Source organism: Lithobates pipiens, unplaced genomic scaffold (assembly GCF_037356315.1).
Source record: "Lithobates pipiens isolate NorthernLeopardFrog02 unplaced genomic scaffold, aLitPip1_a1.2 Scaffold_28, whole genome shotgun sequence".
Lineage (NCBI taxonomy): Eukaryota > Metazoa > Chordata > Amphibia > Anura > Ranidae > Lithobates > Lithobates pipiens.
The window spans coordinates 87,274,424-87,291,509 of record NW_027507789.1 but is presented as its reverse complement, the minus strand read 5'-3'; the positions used below and the strand labels follow the sequence as shown (position 1 = coordinate 87,291,509).

General features: G+C 45.5%; 1 protein-coding gene across 1 annotated transcript in view; it reads right to left on the bottom strand.

Moving 5' to 3' along the window:
- The window catches only part of NAGLU (N-acetyl-alpha-glucosaminidase), a 307,925-nt gene extending 291,657 nt beyond the window's left edge, over nt 1-16,268 (bottom strand). Inside the window, exon 1 of the mRNA XM_077459463.1 lies at nt 15,596-16,268. Within this exon, the coding sequence (XP_077315589.1) occupies nt 15,596-16,005 (410 nt within the window). The 5' untranslated portion in view covers nt 16,006-16,268. The remainder of the gene's footprint in view (nt 1-15,595) is intronic.
- Nucleotides 16,269-17,086: the final 818 nt, after the last annotated feature.

The window sequence follows — 17,086 nt, the reverse complement described above, 5'->3', positions numbered from 1 at the left end:
AGAACGACCTCTTTTAGAGCCTGGATGCTGGATGGAGAGTCATGCCTTGTACACACGGTCGGACTTTCCCCGACGGAAAATGTGCGATCGGAGCTTGCTGTTGGAAATTCCTACCGTGTGTAGGCTCCATCAGACTTTTTTCATCCGAATTTACGACACAAAGTTTGAGGGCTGGATCTAAAATTTTCCCACAACAAAATCGGATCTCATAAATTCCAATCGTGTGTAGACAAGTCCGACGCACAAAGTTCCACGCATGCTCAGAATAAATTACGAGACAGAAGCACTCTGTCTGGTAAAACTAGCGTTCGTAATGGATATAGCACATTTGTCACGCTGCAATGTTAAAAATTGTTTAATGTAGCACATTCTCTATTACGCTAGAAGAATGAAGTTGTTTTGCTGCTCATATTCACACAGACTTCTCACAAACTTCTTTCTTTATTATTTCCAGTGATTTTATGAACATAAAATATTTTTATTCGTCAGATCTCCTGAATAATTTTTTTTATTTTTAGGAATTAATTTTTTTGTTTCAAATTTTTGTGGTTGTTTTTTAATCTCTTTTATTTTGGTGATCTCCATAATTTTTGTGCGTTTTGTGTGTCAAGTTACCACAACACCATTATTATATTTTTATTTTTAAATCTCGAGTAGGTTGTTTGGTGTTGTTTGGTACGACGATCCAAGGATCAACTGAGGAAATGCTGGTCAGACCTGAAACTGAGGGAGCACGATCAGTACAGAAAGATCAAGCCAATTCTTCAAAAAAGTAAGTAGTTAGTGCGCCTGCGCGTGGCACAGCGATCGGACATGTTCTGATCAGGCTCCGCTAGCCTCCGGCCAATAATAGCTACAACTAGCGACGGGGAACAATCCGGACACCACCGGACATGCAGGCAGACACCCGCAGGTGGAGGATGCAGCGGAGAGTGTCAGGGAGCGGCTCACATAGAAAGAAGCACCCCTAGCAGCCTCGTAAGTCGCACTCCTCACAGGCCACACAGCAGGCTAAGATGGCGCCCGGGAGGGGAGACACGCAGCGCGGCAGCCCCCTCAACAGCATCCGGCCCCTCAAACTGAGCAGCAGCAGGGGGAGGAAGCCACAGACCTCAGCAGCCTAATTATCCAGCGGTCTCAATTGATACTGGACCCCATGGAAACAGACAGTCATCCGAATAATCACCATCTCCCACAAGCTATACAGGGGATGGAGAGGAGGTTGCAGCAAGAGGAGAGGGACAAGTTCAGCAGTCGCCATTGCCCAGCTCTAGTCTCATCACCCGGGCTGAAATTCATAGAGACCCCTTCTCATCCCAGTCTCAGGAAGAGCTCTTTTCTTCACAGATTGGACACCAACAACTATCCCCTGTGTCAGGTTCCTCTGACTGAGCTCTGCTGTTTGCAGACTCTCCAGCCTCCTCCACAGACAAGACAGATGGCTGAGTTGTGTTGAGCCAAAATGGTAGCGGGCCACTCAGCATCCCATCCCTGCTGTCACATACTCGGGGGACACGGTCCTCTTGGCTAGATTATCTGCCTTACTACAACAAGAACTGTCCAAAGCATGCACTATAAATTACCACAGGCATGAAGAATGACTTTCAAAATATTGGTGAGAGGCTGGACACCAATGAGTCAAAAATGGACGGCACAGTGAAACGAGTGAACCAAAAAACTCTAGAATGATTACATCTCTACAGGACCAACTTGACCAAGCAAACGCAAAGATTGAAGACCTGCCGAACAGGTCTGGAAGGTATAACTTTCAGGTACGCAGACTCCCAGAGACAGAGGTGAACTTGGAGGAATCAATACACGCTCTGATGACGCAACTGATACCAGATATCTCCCCCCATCAGCTTGAACTGGACAGGGTTCACCGAGCCCTGACAGCCCCAAGACCGGATGGACTACCACGAGATGTGATAGTCAAACCCCACTTTTACCGGATCAAAGAGAATAATGACGGAAGCAAGACAGAGGGGAGACATATCTATAGCAGGACACCCGATCCAGATTCTTGCGGACCTAGCCCAGACGACAATCCAAAAGAGAACACTGAAACCGCTTCTGACTCAACTTATTGATCACCGCATCAAGTATCGATGGTCATTTCCATTCAGATTGACATTCGCTTATAAGAACAAAACCCACTACTTCTCCGATTTCCACTCTGGCGAGATGTTGCTCCAGAATCTGGGTCTACTTCCCTTGGAGCCTCGTGCTCCCAACGCCTCTATCAACGAAGGCGACCGGTGTCCCCCTTGTGGTCCCAACAAGGCAGATCCAGGGCAAGGAAGTCTCCGTCGGTCACTTGACTTGTCTGAACATGAAACCCCATACTCTAAATTAGTCCCAGGAAGGGTCCCTTCCGTGAATGGACTTGGTCTGCTTCGAGGACTCAGATGCTGTCCTTGGTTTTTTCGACTTTACCTGTTTTTTTGTTGTTTTGTTTTTTACTGCAGCCCACGGGGAGGCTTTGCCCGTGTATGCTGGTTTCCTTTTAAATGTCTCAATGGTTAAGACATTTATTTTCTGCCCCCTATTGTCTAATGAAGCCTTAAATCCGGGGTTCTCCCGATCCGACCACTTCAACAACTGATAAGTACGCAGGGCCGGAGGAGGGCGCACGCCACTTGTGGTGAACTTGTCGCTACATTGATAGTGGGGACAACTTCACAACAAACAAGGGGGACTTGGCGCCCCAGTAGGTGCACTGCTAGGCAGTGTACAGGTTACTACTTTGAGTTGAAACTTTTGTTACCTTTGTCACCCTAGAGATGACAATGAATATGCAGTTCTACTTTTGTTACTATACCTCTAACTTAAAATGTTTTCTTTCTCCTCTACTTTCTCAAACCTCTTTCTTTGGATGCGCTCTGGTTCCGGGTAGGGATCCAAATGAGAACCCCTGACAGCCTTCGTGGGGACCTCTTCCAGCTGCAACACAGTGAGTACAACCTGCCGAACAATCATGACAAATAACCCACAACCGACCTACTCTATAGTAACACATAAACGTACAGGGCCTAAATTCTCCGACCAAAAGAGCAAAGGCTTTTCATCAATACCATAAATTGGGGGTGGATATTTTACCGTTATAAGAGACACACTTTTCACGGACCTCAACCCCCCCCCCCCCCCCCAAATATTTGAATGCCAGATACCCCACAATATACCTGTCTAGTAGACCTGATAAGAAACGGGGAGTTGCTATATGTATCGCAAAACGAGTCCCTTTTACCCCCACCAATGTTATAAAGGACAGAGAAGGCAGATATATTCTGGTGGTTGGGAAGATAGATGACAGGGTTGTCACCTTTCTCTCCTACTATGCCCCTAATGCGGGCCAACTATCTTTCTTCTGCGAAATGTCGAAAGTGGTAATGCCCCATGTAGCTGGCCACGTGGTGTTCGGAGGCGAAAGCAACACTTCTCTGGATCGGATCTTGGATAGATCTAACCTGGAGAAGCCCTTCTTATTGACCCCGCATCTCTCCATAAAGAGGACCTGTCACACACACACCATTCCTATTACAAGGGATGTTTACATTCCTTGTAATAGGAATAAAAGTGATCAAATTTTTTTTTAAACAAGTACAAAAATAAAAATAAATTAATCAAACAGTATAGCGCTAATGTATACCAAAAAAGATACAATCATACAAAGTGTAATATAAATAAATAATATGAACACAACAAAAATCAATGTGCAAACGTATGTAATGCATATAACTAGTAGTCCATGAAGTGGTGAAAAAATAAAGAAAAATCTTCTTATCCAAGTGACACCAAACAATTGGAACCGAACAAAGCAGCTTGTCTGTAGTCACTCTCAGCAGTACTTCAAAAGAAAAATGGAGTAAACACTCTTACCGACTGTGATGGACACACATGTCATACAACAGTGGGTCAAAATGGCTCGTAATCCAATGGGGGTTGGTGCTGTATCCAGGAGGAAGTTGGTTCACTCTGGTATAGGATCGCCGACTCCGGATACCAAGGCTCCACGAACCGTTCTCGCAATGGGTAGCTGAAACGCCAAGGTGGTTCCTCATAAACCCCAAAACAGCATGCGGACAGCAAAAAACGTAAAAAAGAAGACGGAGGGCTCCAAATAGTGCAGGTCAAACCAGGAGGTTTATTAACCACTTCCCGCCCGCCCTATAGCCGAATGACGGCTATAGAGCGGGCGCTCTCGTCCGGGAGGCTGTCCTTGTACGTCCTCGTGTTTACTTCCGCAATACGCGCCGCCGCGGGCGTGCATTAGGGAAGTTGTGATTGCCATGTCCCCCGGAGACAGGCAAACACAGATCACTGTAAACGGCCAATCACAGCGGCCGTTTACAGCGCGATCGGCCTATCCAATGAGAGATGATCTCATATGTAAACATATGAGATCATCTTTCAGCACCGCTCTCCCTCCTCACACAGACAGCGTGTGAGAGGGGAGAGATGAACGGCTGCAGTGGCCGTAAGTGGGGAAAGTAAAAATAAAAAAAGTGCCATCCGCCCCCAGTGCCATCCTCTCCATGCCCCAGTGCCACCTGTCAGTGCCATCTGTCCCCAGTGCCACCTGTCATCAGTGCCACCTGTCATCAGTGCCACCTGTCATCAGTGCCACATATTAGTGCCATCTGTCATCAGTGCCACACGTCCACGGTGCCACATATTAGTGCCATCTGTCATCGGTGCCACGTATTAGTGCCATCTGTCATCGGTGCCACGTGTCATTGTCCTGGTGCTCCAGGGCCTTCAAAAGTGTAATAGGTAGTCAACAAGTTAGATGTGTAATTTATGCTCCTAGAACACGTGACGGCGCTCCCTGCATGTTGGGTCTCTCTATGTGGCCAGGCTGTGAAAAAGTCCCACACATGTGGTATTGTAATACTCAGGAGGAGTAGCAGAATTTATTTTGGGGTGTCATTTGTGGTATACACATGCCACGTGAGAAAAATAGCCTATTACAATGACAATTTTGTGGAAAAAAATAAAAATAAAATAAAAAAAATCTTAATTTTGCAAAGAATTGTGGGGAAAAAATTACATCAAAAAGCTCACCATCCCTCTTACTAAATACCTTGGAATGTCTACTTTCCAAAAATGGGTCATTTGGGGGGTATTTGTACTTTCCTGGCTTGTTTGGGCCACACGAAATGATAGGCCACCAGTACATCAGATGTGATCAATTTTGTATGATTCGCACCACAGGTTGTAGACTCTCTAACTTTCACAAAGACCAAATAATATCCACTAATTTGGGTTATTTTTGCCAAAGACATGTAGCAGTATAAATTGTGGCCAAAATTTATAAAAAAAAATAATATTTCGCATAATTTTGTCACAGAAACAAAGAAATATGCGTTTCTTTTCAAAATTTTCGGTCTTTTTTCATTTATAGCGCAAAAAATAAAAACCCAGAGGTGATCAAATACCAAAGAAAGCTCTATTTGTGGGAAAAAAAGGACAAAAAATTCATTTTGGTACAGTGTTGCATGACTGAGTAATTGTCATTCAAAGTGTGAGAGCACCGAAAGCTGAAAATTGGTTGGGCAGGAAGGGTGTTTAACCACTTCCCGCCCTATGGCCGAATGACGGCCTTAGAGCAGGCGGGTTCCTTCGCCTGGCCGTCCCTGGACGGCCTCGTATTTACTTCCGCAATGCGCGCCGTTGGGGGCGCGCATCGCGGAAGTTTTGTATTCGCCGTGTCTCCCGGAGACAGACCTGCCAGTGCCATCCGTCAGCCCCAGTGCCGTCAGCCCCAGTGCCGCCAGTGCCACCTGCCAGTGCCACCTGCCAGCGCCACCTGCCAGCGCCACCTGCCAGCGCCATTTGCCAGAGCAAATAGCCAGCACCATCTGCCAGCCCCATCTGCCAGCCCCATCTGCCTCCAGCGCCATGTGGGGTCACTTTGTGGGCATTTCCATTGTCCTGGTGCTCCAGGGCCTTCAAAACTGTAATAGGTGGTTGAGAAATAAGATGTGTAATTTATGCTCCTAGAACGCCTGATGGTGCTATTTCAATATTGGGCCTCTGTATGTGGCCAGGCTGTGTAAAAGTCTCACACATTTGGTATCGTTATACTCAGGAGGAGTAGTAGAACGTATTTTGGGGTGTCATTTTTGCTATGTGCATGCTATGTGTTGGAAATATCTTATAAAATGGACAACTTTGCTTAAAAAAAAAAATGCGTTTTCATTTTTTTTCCACATTTTCCCAAAACTTCTGGGAAAAAAAAATGAACCATTCAAACGACTCATTATGCCTCAGATTACATGTTGGGGTGTTATCTTTCCAAAATGGGGTCACTTTGTGGGCATTTCCATTGTTCTGGTGCTCCAGGGCCTTCAAAAATGTAATAGGTGGTTGAGAAATGAAATGTGTAATTTATGCTCCTAGAACGCCTGATGGTGCTATTTCAATATTGGGCCTCTGTATGTGGCCAGGCTGTGTAAAAGTCTCACAATTTGGTATCGTAATACTCAGAAGGAGTAGTAGAACGTATTTTGGGGTGTCATTTGTGGTATACACATGACATGTGAGAGAAATAACCTATTACATTGAAAATTTTGTGAGAAAAAAAAAAATCTTCATTTTGCAAAGAATTGTGGGAAAGATGACAACATCAAAAACCTGACCATGCATCTTACTAAATACCTTGGAATGTCTACTTTCAAAAAAGGGGTCATTTGGGGGGTATTTGTACTTTCCTGACTTGTTCGGGTCGCAAGAAATGAGATAGGCCACCAGTACATCAGGTGTGATCAATTTTGTGCGATTCGCACCACAGCTTGTAGACTCTCTAACTTTCACAAAGACCAAATAATATCCACTAATTTGGGTTATTTTTACCAAAGATATGTAGCAGTATAAATTGTGGCCAAAATTTATGAAAAAAAATTATAATTTGCAAAATTTTATCACAGAAACAAAGAAATATGCGGTTTTTTTTTCAACATTTTCAGTCTTTTTTCATTTATAGCGCAAAAAATAAAAACCCCAGAGGTGGTGATCAAATACCACCAAAAGAAAGCTCTATTTGTGGGAAAAAAAGGACACAAAATTCATTTGGGTACAGTGTTGCATGACTGAGTAATTGTCATTCAAAGTGTGAGAGCACCAAAAGCTGAAAATTGGTCTGGTTAAGTGCCCAGTAAGCAAGTGGTTAAGTGCCCAGTAAGCAAGTGGTTAAGTGCCCAGTAAGCAAGTGGTTAATATAACGTCATCAAAGACAAATGGCTGAATAAAAGTGATCACAAAAAAAGAACATAAAAGCAATGTGGGGTGCAGTAAATGCTAGCTCGACGTGTTAAAGGGTTTTCAACTGGGGCAAAATAAAAAATAAAAACAACAGGTAGCTCCCCTTTCAGAAGCAAACACAAATGTAAGTCCCGCCCACATATGTAAACGGCGTTCAAACCACACATGTGAGGTATCGCCGCGTGCGTTAGAGCGTGTGCAACAATTCTAGCACTAGACCTCCTCTGTAACTCTAAACTGGTAACCTGTAAACATTTTCAAAACGCTGCCTATGGAGATTTTTAAGTACCGAAGTTTGGCGCCATTCCATGAGAACGTCTCCCAACAAACGTTCACCATGAAAGGGAAAACCTGCCAATAGCTTTTTGCAAGGCAATTCTGCTATCCAATTCTTTAACCCCTTCCCGCCAAGCGTACGCAGAACTGTGTACTCGGCTTCCGGGGGGTACACCGGGATGATGCCCGCACCTGCAGGCATCATCCCAGTACCGTTTTTTTTCAGCGGGCGATTGGCTATCCAGCCATAACAACCGAAGCGGCTAAAAGCCGCTCGGCTCTTATGCCGGAGGAGCGGGAGGGGACGTCCCCCCTCCCGCCGCTGTTACCGGTGCTCCCGCTCGATCGGGAGCACCGATTCAAGATCGGGCGCCTCCGGCTGCTGGGGAGGAACTGGAATGAAGCCGTAATCGGCTTCGTTCCAGTATCCTAATCGTAAACACGGAAGCGACGTCATGACATCACTTCCTGTTTACTCGGCTGCCAATGGCGCCGGTTTAAAAAAAATATACGGTATTCAGAATCGCCGTTTTCGGCGATCTGAATACATTGAAGTGTAAAGGAGGGGTGGGGGGTCTTTTAGACCCCCGATCCCTCCATAAAGAGTACCTATCACCACCTATTACTGTCACAAGGGGTGTTTACATTCCTTGTGACAGCAATAAAAGTGATCAAATTTATTTATTTATTTTTAAAACAATTTAGTCATTTTAATATAACTAAAATAAATAAAAAAAATAAAAACATTTTTAAAGCGCCCACCGTCTCCGTGAGCTCGCGAAGCAAAGAAAACGCATACGGAAGTCGCGCCCGCATATGTAAACGGTGTTCAAATCACACACGTGAGGTATCGCCGCGATCGTCAGAGCGAGAGCAATGATTCTAGCACTAGACCTCCTCTGTAACGCTAACCTGGTAACCGTAAAAAAAATTAAAGCGTAGCCTATTGAGATTTTTAGGTACCGTACTTTGTCGTCAATCCACGAGTGCGTGCAATTATAAAGTGTGACATGTTTGGTATCTATTTACTCGGCGCAACATTATCTTTCACATTATGCAAAAAAATTGGGCTAATTTTACTGTTTCGTTTTTTTTTTATTCATGAAAGTGTCCCTTTTCCAAAAAAGTTGCGTTTAAAACACCGCTGCGCAAATACTGTGTGACATAAAATATTGCAACAATAGCCATTTTATTCTCAAGAGTCTCTGCTAAAAAAATATATATAATGTTTGGGGGTTCCAAGTAATTTTCTAGCAAAAAATATGGATTTTAACTTGTAAACACCAAATGCCAAAAATAGGCTTAGTCATGAAAGGGTTAACCAAAGAATTCTGCGCATCTACACAGACAAGAGAGCAAAGCGTTACACTTGCTGAATAGAATCCTTAACCACTTTAATACTGGGCACTTAAACACCTTCCTGCCTAGACCAATTTTCAGCTTTCAGCACTGTCGTACTTTGAATGACAATTGCGCGGTCATGCTACATCGTAACCAAATGAAATTTTTATCATTTTTTTCCCCACAAATAGAGCTTTCTTTTGGTGGTATTTGATCACCTCTGCGGTCTTTATTTTTTGCAAAACTGTAAATAAGTTTTCTCCTTCACTGATGGGCACCGATGAGGTGGCATTGATGGACACTGATATGTGGCACGGATGGGCGGCACGGATGGGCGGCATTGTATTATACTGTACTGATGGATGCCGGTGCCAAACCATGCATGCCAATCAGTGATACCCATTGTGGGCACTGATTGGCATCCATTGTGGGCACTGACTGGCTTCCCTGGTGGTCTGGGGGGGGGCATACCTGGTGCTGAGCATCCCTGGTGGTCTGGTGGCATCCCTGGTGGTCCAGTGTGGGCATCTTCGGGGGGCTGTGCTGATAATCGATCAGCACAGACCCCCCCCCCCCTGTCAGAAGAGCAGCCGATCGGCTCTCCTCTATTCGTGTCTGACAGACGCGAGTGAGGAAAAGCCGATCACCAGCTCTTCCTATTTACACTGCGATCAGCAGGTCAGAGACTCTTTACCGAGATCGTAGTTGCAGGGTGTCAGACTGACACCCCGCAAAAAAAGGATCGCCACGATGCGCGTCCCCGGGGGCGCGCAGCGGCTCAAAATCCTGATCACGTCATATGACGTCCAGTCAGGATTTTGAAACCCCTTTGTTTATAGGGCGGCGGCAAGTGGTTAAGCGCCGCATCAACCATGAAGCATAAGGCCCTCTGCAGGTCTGCCAACTCGTGAGCAGCTTTCCCTTGAGCAGGAACACTTTTAACCACTTGAGACCCGCGCTATAGCCGAATGACGGCTACAGCGCGGATCTCCTTTGCCGGGACTACGTCTATTGACGTAGTCCCGTGCACGAGCGGCCTGCGCGCCCCCTGAGGGGCGCGCTCTGTGATCGGCGAGTCTACGAGACTCGCCTGATCACCGATCCGTGCAAGGGGGTCGATCCCGACCCCTTATGTGATCAGCTGTCAGCCAATGACAGCTGATCATGTGATATAACGGAGCCGGTAATCGGCTATTATTCCTATACAATCTGCCTCAACAAAGGTGCTGCACCACAGTGCCGCCCATCAGTGCCGCCCATCAGTGCCGCCCATCAGTGCCGCCCATCAGTCCCATCCGTGCCACCCATCCGTGCCATCTTAGCCCATCAGTGCCGCCTTAACTATGCCTATCAGGGCAGCCTATCAGTGCCCACCAATGCAGCCTATCAGTGCCCACCAATGCAGCGCACTTCAATGAAGGAGAAAAATGACCTGTTTGCAAAATGTTATAACAAACTATTAAACAAGTTTTTTTTTTTTTGCATCTTTTTTTGTTTGTTTAGCAAAAAATAAAACTCCCAGCTGTGATTAAATACCACCAAAAGAAAGCTCCATTTGTGGGAAAAAAAATTATAAAAATTTCATTTGGGTACAGTGTTGTATGCCCGCGCAATTGTCATTCAAAGTGCATCAGCGCTGAAAGCTGAAAATTGGTCTGGGACTGAGGGGGGTTTAAGTGCCCAGTAAGCAAGTGGTTAATGATTCGTTTAAACTGGTCCTTCAAGGACTGACAAATTCCTATAGCTGCTACTGCAGGTTGTGCTCAAAGCTCAAAGTAAAGATTCCAGCCTTTTAACAGCCGAATCTCTAAAAACCTGGGCATTGTCTACTGGGCAGGTTAAGTTCCTAATCTCAGAGGAAATAGCAGCATCAACTACTGGCAAACTCCATCTTTTTGTGAATTTCTCCTCCATTGGATACAGAAGTGAAAACCTGAGAGGGATAAAAACTATCCGGATGATCCCAATCTGCATATACTAACTGCTCCAGCAGCGGGTGCAAAGGGAAAGCATGTGAACTCTGCGGAGGCCGCAAAGAAACCAAAGAGGAAGAGGAAGAGGAAAAGGAGGCTTTGGACACGTCTACTGTGGGCAATTTGAATCCAGAATGGAACAAGTCCATAAGGGATTGAACTAACAATCTTTGGGATTGAGAGGCTGAAAAAGGCTCCTCACAAGAGGAGTCATCTGCTTGACATTGTTGCTCTGCCCATTTCTGGTCCAATACTGGAAGGTGAGGAGAGGGAGAAGGAGATCTTTCGTGCTTTCCCAGTTTGGGAGAGACGCGATCATGCCGGCTATTATGCCTTCCAAACCCGCTAATGCTGATACCAAATCATCTTTAGTTATGTATGTAGAGGCTGAAGTATTAGAAGTAACCACTATGCCCGACAGCCATAATGACGCAGACTGACCAGTCGCCTCTGGCCTCAGGGGAGGACAGTGCTGTGCAAGCATGACTAGGATCCTCAGACCCTGACAGTGGCACCCTTACGCCCCTTCCTGCTGTGCTCCCCCCACTCTTCTTTGGGGGAAGACATGCCCTAAGAAAAAAAAAAAATTTTTTTTTAAATTTAAAGAATTGAGGTACCTACAATAGCAGTAATCCAGATATAATGCTGCTATCACCGCTCAGCCTTATTCTTTGAATGCCTGCATCCATACCCCAAAGTGCTTACATGCCCCAGCAGCAGCAGCCTGCTCTGTGTCCATCGAGCCGCCACCAGAGTTATATGTTATAGCGTCCTGTGCCTGCACCCAATGCTACATGCGGGCTTGAGCCCACGCCTCCCACAATCCTTATCTAGGGCTTACCTCCGTGAATGCGCGTAGACTAGGTAGCCATTCTTACCAGAGAAAATTCTGGTGGTACGGGGCGAGGGGGTAATACGGCAGTAAAGGTGCACGCCATGATGGACACCATGGTGCTGCCTGCCTCCCAGACAAACATTCCTGAATGTCAGACGACACTAGGTATGTGAATAATACACCACTACCCTCTAGTGGTGATACACATGCAAGAAATGCGGCTACAAAAAAATAAAAAATAAACACTTAAATGGAACCATATGTGTTACCTTTTTTTTTTTTTTTTTTTGGGGGGGGGGTTCTTTTCAAAATTACCATTCCTGCCACAGGATACTGCTGAAATATTTTACACAAAAACCTCGTAGGCTGAGGTACACAGGGAAAGCATTTTGGCTAAAACATTTTTCAGAATATCAAAGGAAATAGGGTGCCTGGAATCCCTGCATTTCTGAGACCTACGATACCCCCTTTAGAGCCTGTCAGACCCAACAATCTTTTGTGAAATCACGACAGCTCTGCAATTTGAAGAAAAAAAAATGCAAATCCTGACAATTTCTGCTCCACGACTGACACCAACCACCCCTCTTTTACAAGGTTTCCGCAAAACAAAGTAAAGGACCAGCAACCTCACCTCCAGGCCCTCTCGCTCCACCTCAGCCTGCTGCAAAGACAACCACTCTTGCCATATTTTATTATTATAGGCTGCCCACGTCGTGTCACTCACTGACCATGTGATCCATCCGAAGACAACCCCAAGGCAATTCTCCACAGCCATTTGGAACAAGGGACCCTGCATTGCTCCACTACCGACACCAACTCCCAAAACCTGCCCCACTGAAAGCGAGACAATGCGTCAGCTAAGCCGTTCTCAACTCCCGAGAGGTGAACAGCATAAAGAAAAATGTAACACTAGGTGCTAAAGAAGTCGTACCACTGGTTGCAATGAGGCTGTGACAGGGTTGATGACCTGAACCACCCCAAGATTGTCACAGTGAAAATTACCTTTCAGGTCCCTTAAGTACTCTCCCCACACCTCCAAAGCGAGCACCGCAGGCAACAATTCCAGGAGCACCACATTTCTAAGAAAACCCACATCTTTGCACAAATCTGGCCAAGGCCTGGCACTCCAGTGGCCTTGAAAAAAAGGTCCCATAACCAGTCGAATCAGCCGCATCCGTATAAAATTTTAGGTCAACGTTACTCACTGGCCCAGACATCCACAATGCCCGCCCGTTAAAGGATTCCAAGAAAGAGTGCCACACTCACAAGTCATCCTGATGGTCCTTGTTAAGGTGCACAAAATGAGTGGGCGATTTGACCCTGGTCGTACTTGGCGACAGCCGTCGACAAAATACTCTGTCCATAGGCAGGATGCGACATGCAAAATTCAACTTACCCAACAACGACTGCAGTTTCCGAAGTTAAAACTTGGGCAATCCCAGGATCCCACAAATCTCAGCCTTAAGGGCCACCAGCTTGTCTTCTGGCAGACACTCCATGGTGCAGGAGTCCAACACAATGCCCAGGAAACTAAGGACGGTGGTGAGGAACACTGCACATATCTTGGAGGAGGACAGGCCCACAAAAAGGAAGTCATCCAAGTAATGGATGACGGAAGTCACCCGAGACATTCCCAACTACCCACTCTACAAAAGGAGCGGAACGTCTCAAGACAATGCGCATGAAATAGACCAGCCCATCAGGTAAGACCTCTGATTACTTTACTTGCCCCGTTCACATTTGTCATGCCTGCCCTTCACTCCGGGCCTCACCGTTTTACAGCGCAAACAACTTTTTGCTTGATGGATTCACTGCTAGCTCCGGGAATCCAGGGTACATTTTTAACCTCTTTAATTTGACTTATTGATAATTATGCAATTGCAGCAAAAATACATTTGGAATAGGCGATTGTATACACACTGACAAACAGCAAACACACAAACTGTGCTTTAAACCTTTCCTGTCTACACACAGGGTAATCAAGTGCATTAGGGTACATTAAACACCTTTTATTCTATATATTCACTGTGCAAAATGTGTTTAGAAAATAAATTGTAAAAAACGTAGGTTACAGTATGGTGTTCTCTTTTTGTTCACAAGATGACATATAGTATGTTCTTCTGTGACCACTATATGCTGACAGCGCAGAGCCGTGATGCATCGGGACAGATCCCTGTCGAGATCCACCCTGCGGCCTGATTGACAGCTGGCTCTGCCTCACTGGAGCCAGAGCAAGCTGTGCCCGCCCCCTCCCCCATCCGTTCTTCCAGTCAGAGCTACAGAATGGGGGGGCGTGTGCGCGCATCTCTGCAGGGAGAGGATAGGGAGGGGGGATGTGGCAAAACATCATGTACAATATCCGCCAAATCTGCACAAACTGAGAACAAAAAATAAATCTAGTTGTAAGATTTCATAATGAAGTGTAAAGTCAGTGTGGTTTGGCAACATATAAACGCACAATATCTCTGAAACCAAATCAGCACAAATGTTTATTTTTGCGGCACAAACGATTGCCATGTTTGTGTTTAAAATTCAGCAACATGGGGTGCAAAGTGGGTGGGGCTTGTATTAAATTGAATGTTTAACATCTCAGAAACCGACCCGGCACAAAACAAACGGTATATTTTTATTCAGGTTTAACAAAAATGGGGTGCCAACTTCACACAACTAACTTCTGGCTGGATGCTCCGTACAGGATCACTAATTGTAGGCAGCAAGTTACCATGGCATATGTAGTACTTAAACATGAATTCAAATGCAATGTATGTCCTTGGGCAAAGTGCTTCCGAAGCACTGCAAAACACAGGCATTTTTAACCCCTTCTGCAGCCACTAGCGGGGGTTAAAAGCCCCCCCCCCCAACAGCCAAAAAGCACCACTTAAACAGCGCTAAAACGAGCAGCGCTTTAGCGCTAACGCACGGGTGGCCCCAGTGTGAAAGGGGTCTTAAAGTGGTTGTAAACCCTTACAAACCACTTTGACCTACAGGTAAGCCTAGATTAAAGTGGTTGTAAACCCTTACAACACACTTTGACCTACAGGTAAGCCTAGATTAAAGCTTACCTGTAGGTCCAAGAAATATATCCTAAACCTACACGGTTTAGGAGATATTTGCCGAAAGACAGGCACTGCTGTCTACGGCGCATGCACCGTAGACAGCGGCGCGCAAGCGCACTGAGCTCGCCGCTGTTTACGGCGATATGCCGTGATGGGCGGCTCCCGTGCGCATGCGCGGGAGTGACATCATCACGCCTTCGTCGAATGACAGCGGCGGAGCAGCGAGACCCACCGAGAAGATGGATGCTCCGGACTACAGGGGATAGCGGTGACTAGGCTGGCTCCTGTGTCAGGTAAGTGACACATAATGGACTACTATGTGATGCATAGTAGTCCATTATGCTTTACCTTTGCAGGGAATCAAAGAGGAAGTAAACCCATCAGGGTTTACTTCCTCTTTAATGAGTGAGAAGTTTGCAAGTAATTGTGCACAGATCTTGTGACTGTACAGAAAAAAGTAGTAAGACTGGTCTAGCAAATACTAAAACATGTTTACCCAGCACTGTGGTAATTGTTTACTGTGTATGCTTAACATTTAAGCCAGTATGTGCCCAGGGACAAATGCCTGCACTGCAGACCTCGTGTTCCCCGGTTTTCATCCCTGGACAATATGCAACTGCCACAGGTTCCCTGTCCAGTAGCAGAAGCGGTCAACCCAGTGAGCATGGGGCCTTATGACAAAATCCTTAGTGTGACTTAAGGTTACAAGTTTACTTATAGCTCCAATAATATACAAACTTTAACATTTATATATTTGTGAGAGGTTAAATTGGAATCCTATTTGTCAAAATTGTGCTTGTGGATTCTCATATTTAACCCGTTTCACTCTAAATAAATACAAAAGTTGTCACCTGTTTGGAGTTGTCACAGTGATGGGCGATGGCACGATGGGAAGGGAAGATGGCAACCTCAGCTGGACCCCTGACCAGGAGATGTGGCAGCCACAATAAGATTTCAGATAGCTGTAGCATCCTGTGGCAGCCGCCACTCCACTACTGCCCACCACCAACAGTTTTCCTCCAGCCACTGAACTAAGCCGATAAGTGTCCAGTCCATCGCTGCTAGCCAAAGAGCTGTCCACAGTGACCACAAAATCGTCAGCACGGTCCCCGATCAGGCGGCGTAGGAGCTCTCGTACAGCAGAGGTCTGTGTCGTGTCACTGGAATGGGGCTTTAAGTGAGACAATGTCTGGAACGCCCGTCCTGATAGTGACCCCCTAAGACAAAAAACCATCACAATCATCATTACCACCACCTTCATTGTGCTAGCTTCTTATGGGCGGCAGTTATTTACAGTCTGACTCATGAGTCCTGAAACTGAATGAGTTTAGTAAAGTTTATACAGAGCATGTAATCCACACAGATTGACGGCTGATTCCTACAGGCGCTGATGATGATCGTGAGCTGAGAACTTATAGAAAGTGACAGTATTGGGAGCGATCATGTGAGCAGACCACAGAGCCTCTGATATAAAAGAATGTGTGATTGGTGTGCTGCTTCGTTACGTCATTAGCTCTGTGTAATAGCTTCCAGGGTTTGCTGCTGTCTCTCTTTACCCACGCACTGCACGCAGTAGTTTGAAAAACTTCTTAGGCTGTACAGTGCTGGAAGTAGTTTTCCCATGTGAGATTGTTTCGTAAACTTGTGCAATACGAATTGGAGAAAGGGGTGGAGTGTTTTGAAGCGTGCTGAAAATCAAGTTTTTTCGAAAACTGTCAGCGTTTTCTCCGTGAGGTTAAATGGTTCATGATTACCAGATGTTGCATCCTGCCTCTGCTTACATGCCTCTTTCTATGTGAAACTGCCCTCATTTAAAGGAGCAATCCCTATTTGGAACCCAAATTCCTGTACCCCCTTCACTCATCGGTTTCCTTCTTTTTAAGCTTGAAACTAACCTCTAAATTTTTACATTTGTTTTATATATATATATATATATATATATATATAGAGTGCCTTGCGAAAGTATTCGGCCCCCTTGAACTTTTGAACCTTTTGCCACATTTCAGGCTTCAAACATAAAGATATACATTTTTTTATTTTTTGTGAAGAATCACCAACAAGTGGGACACAATTGTGAAGTGGAACGAAATCTATTGGATTTTTGAAACTTTTTTAACTAATAAAAAAAATGAAAAGTGGGGCGTGCAAAATTATTCGGCCCACTTGCGTTAATACTTTGTAGAGCCACCTTTTGCTGCAATTACAGCTGCAAGTTGCTTGGGGTATGTCTCTATCAGTTTTGCACATCGAGAGACTGAAATTCTTGCCCATTCTTCCTTGCAAAACAGCTCGAGCTCAGTGAGGTTGGATGGAGAGCATTTGTGTACAGCAGTTTTCAGCTC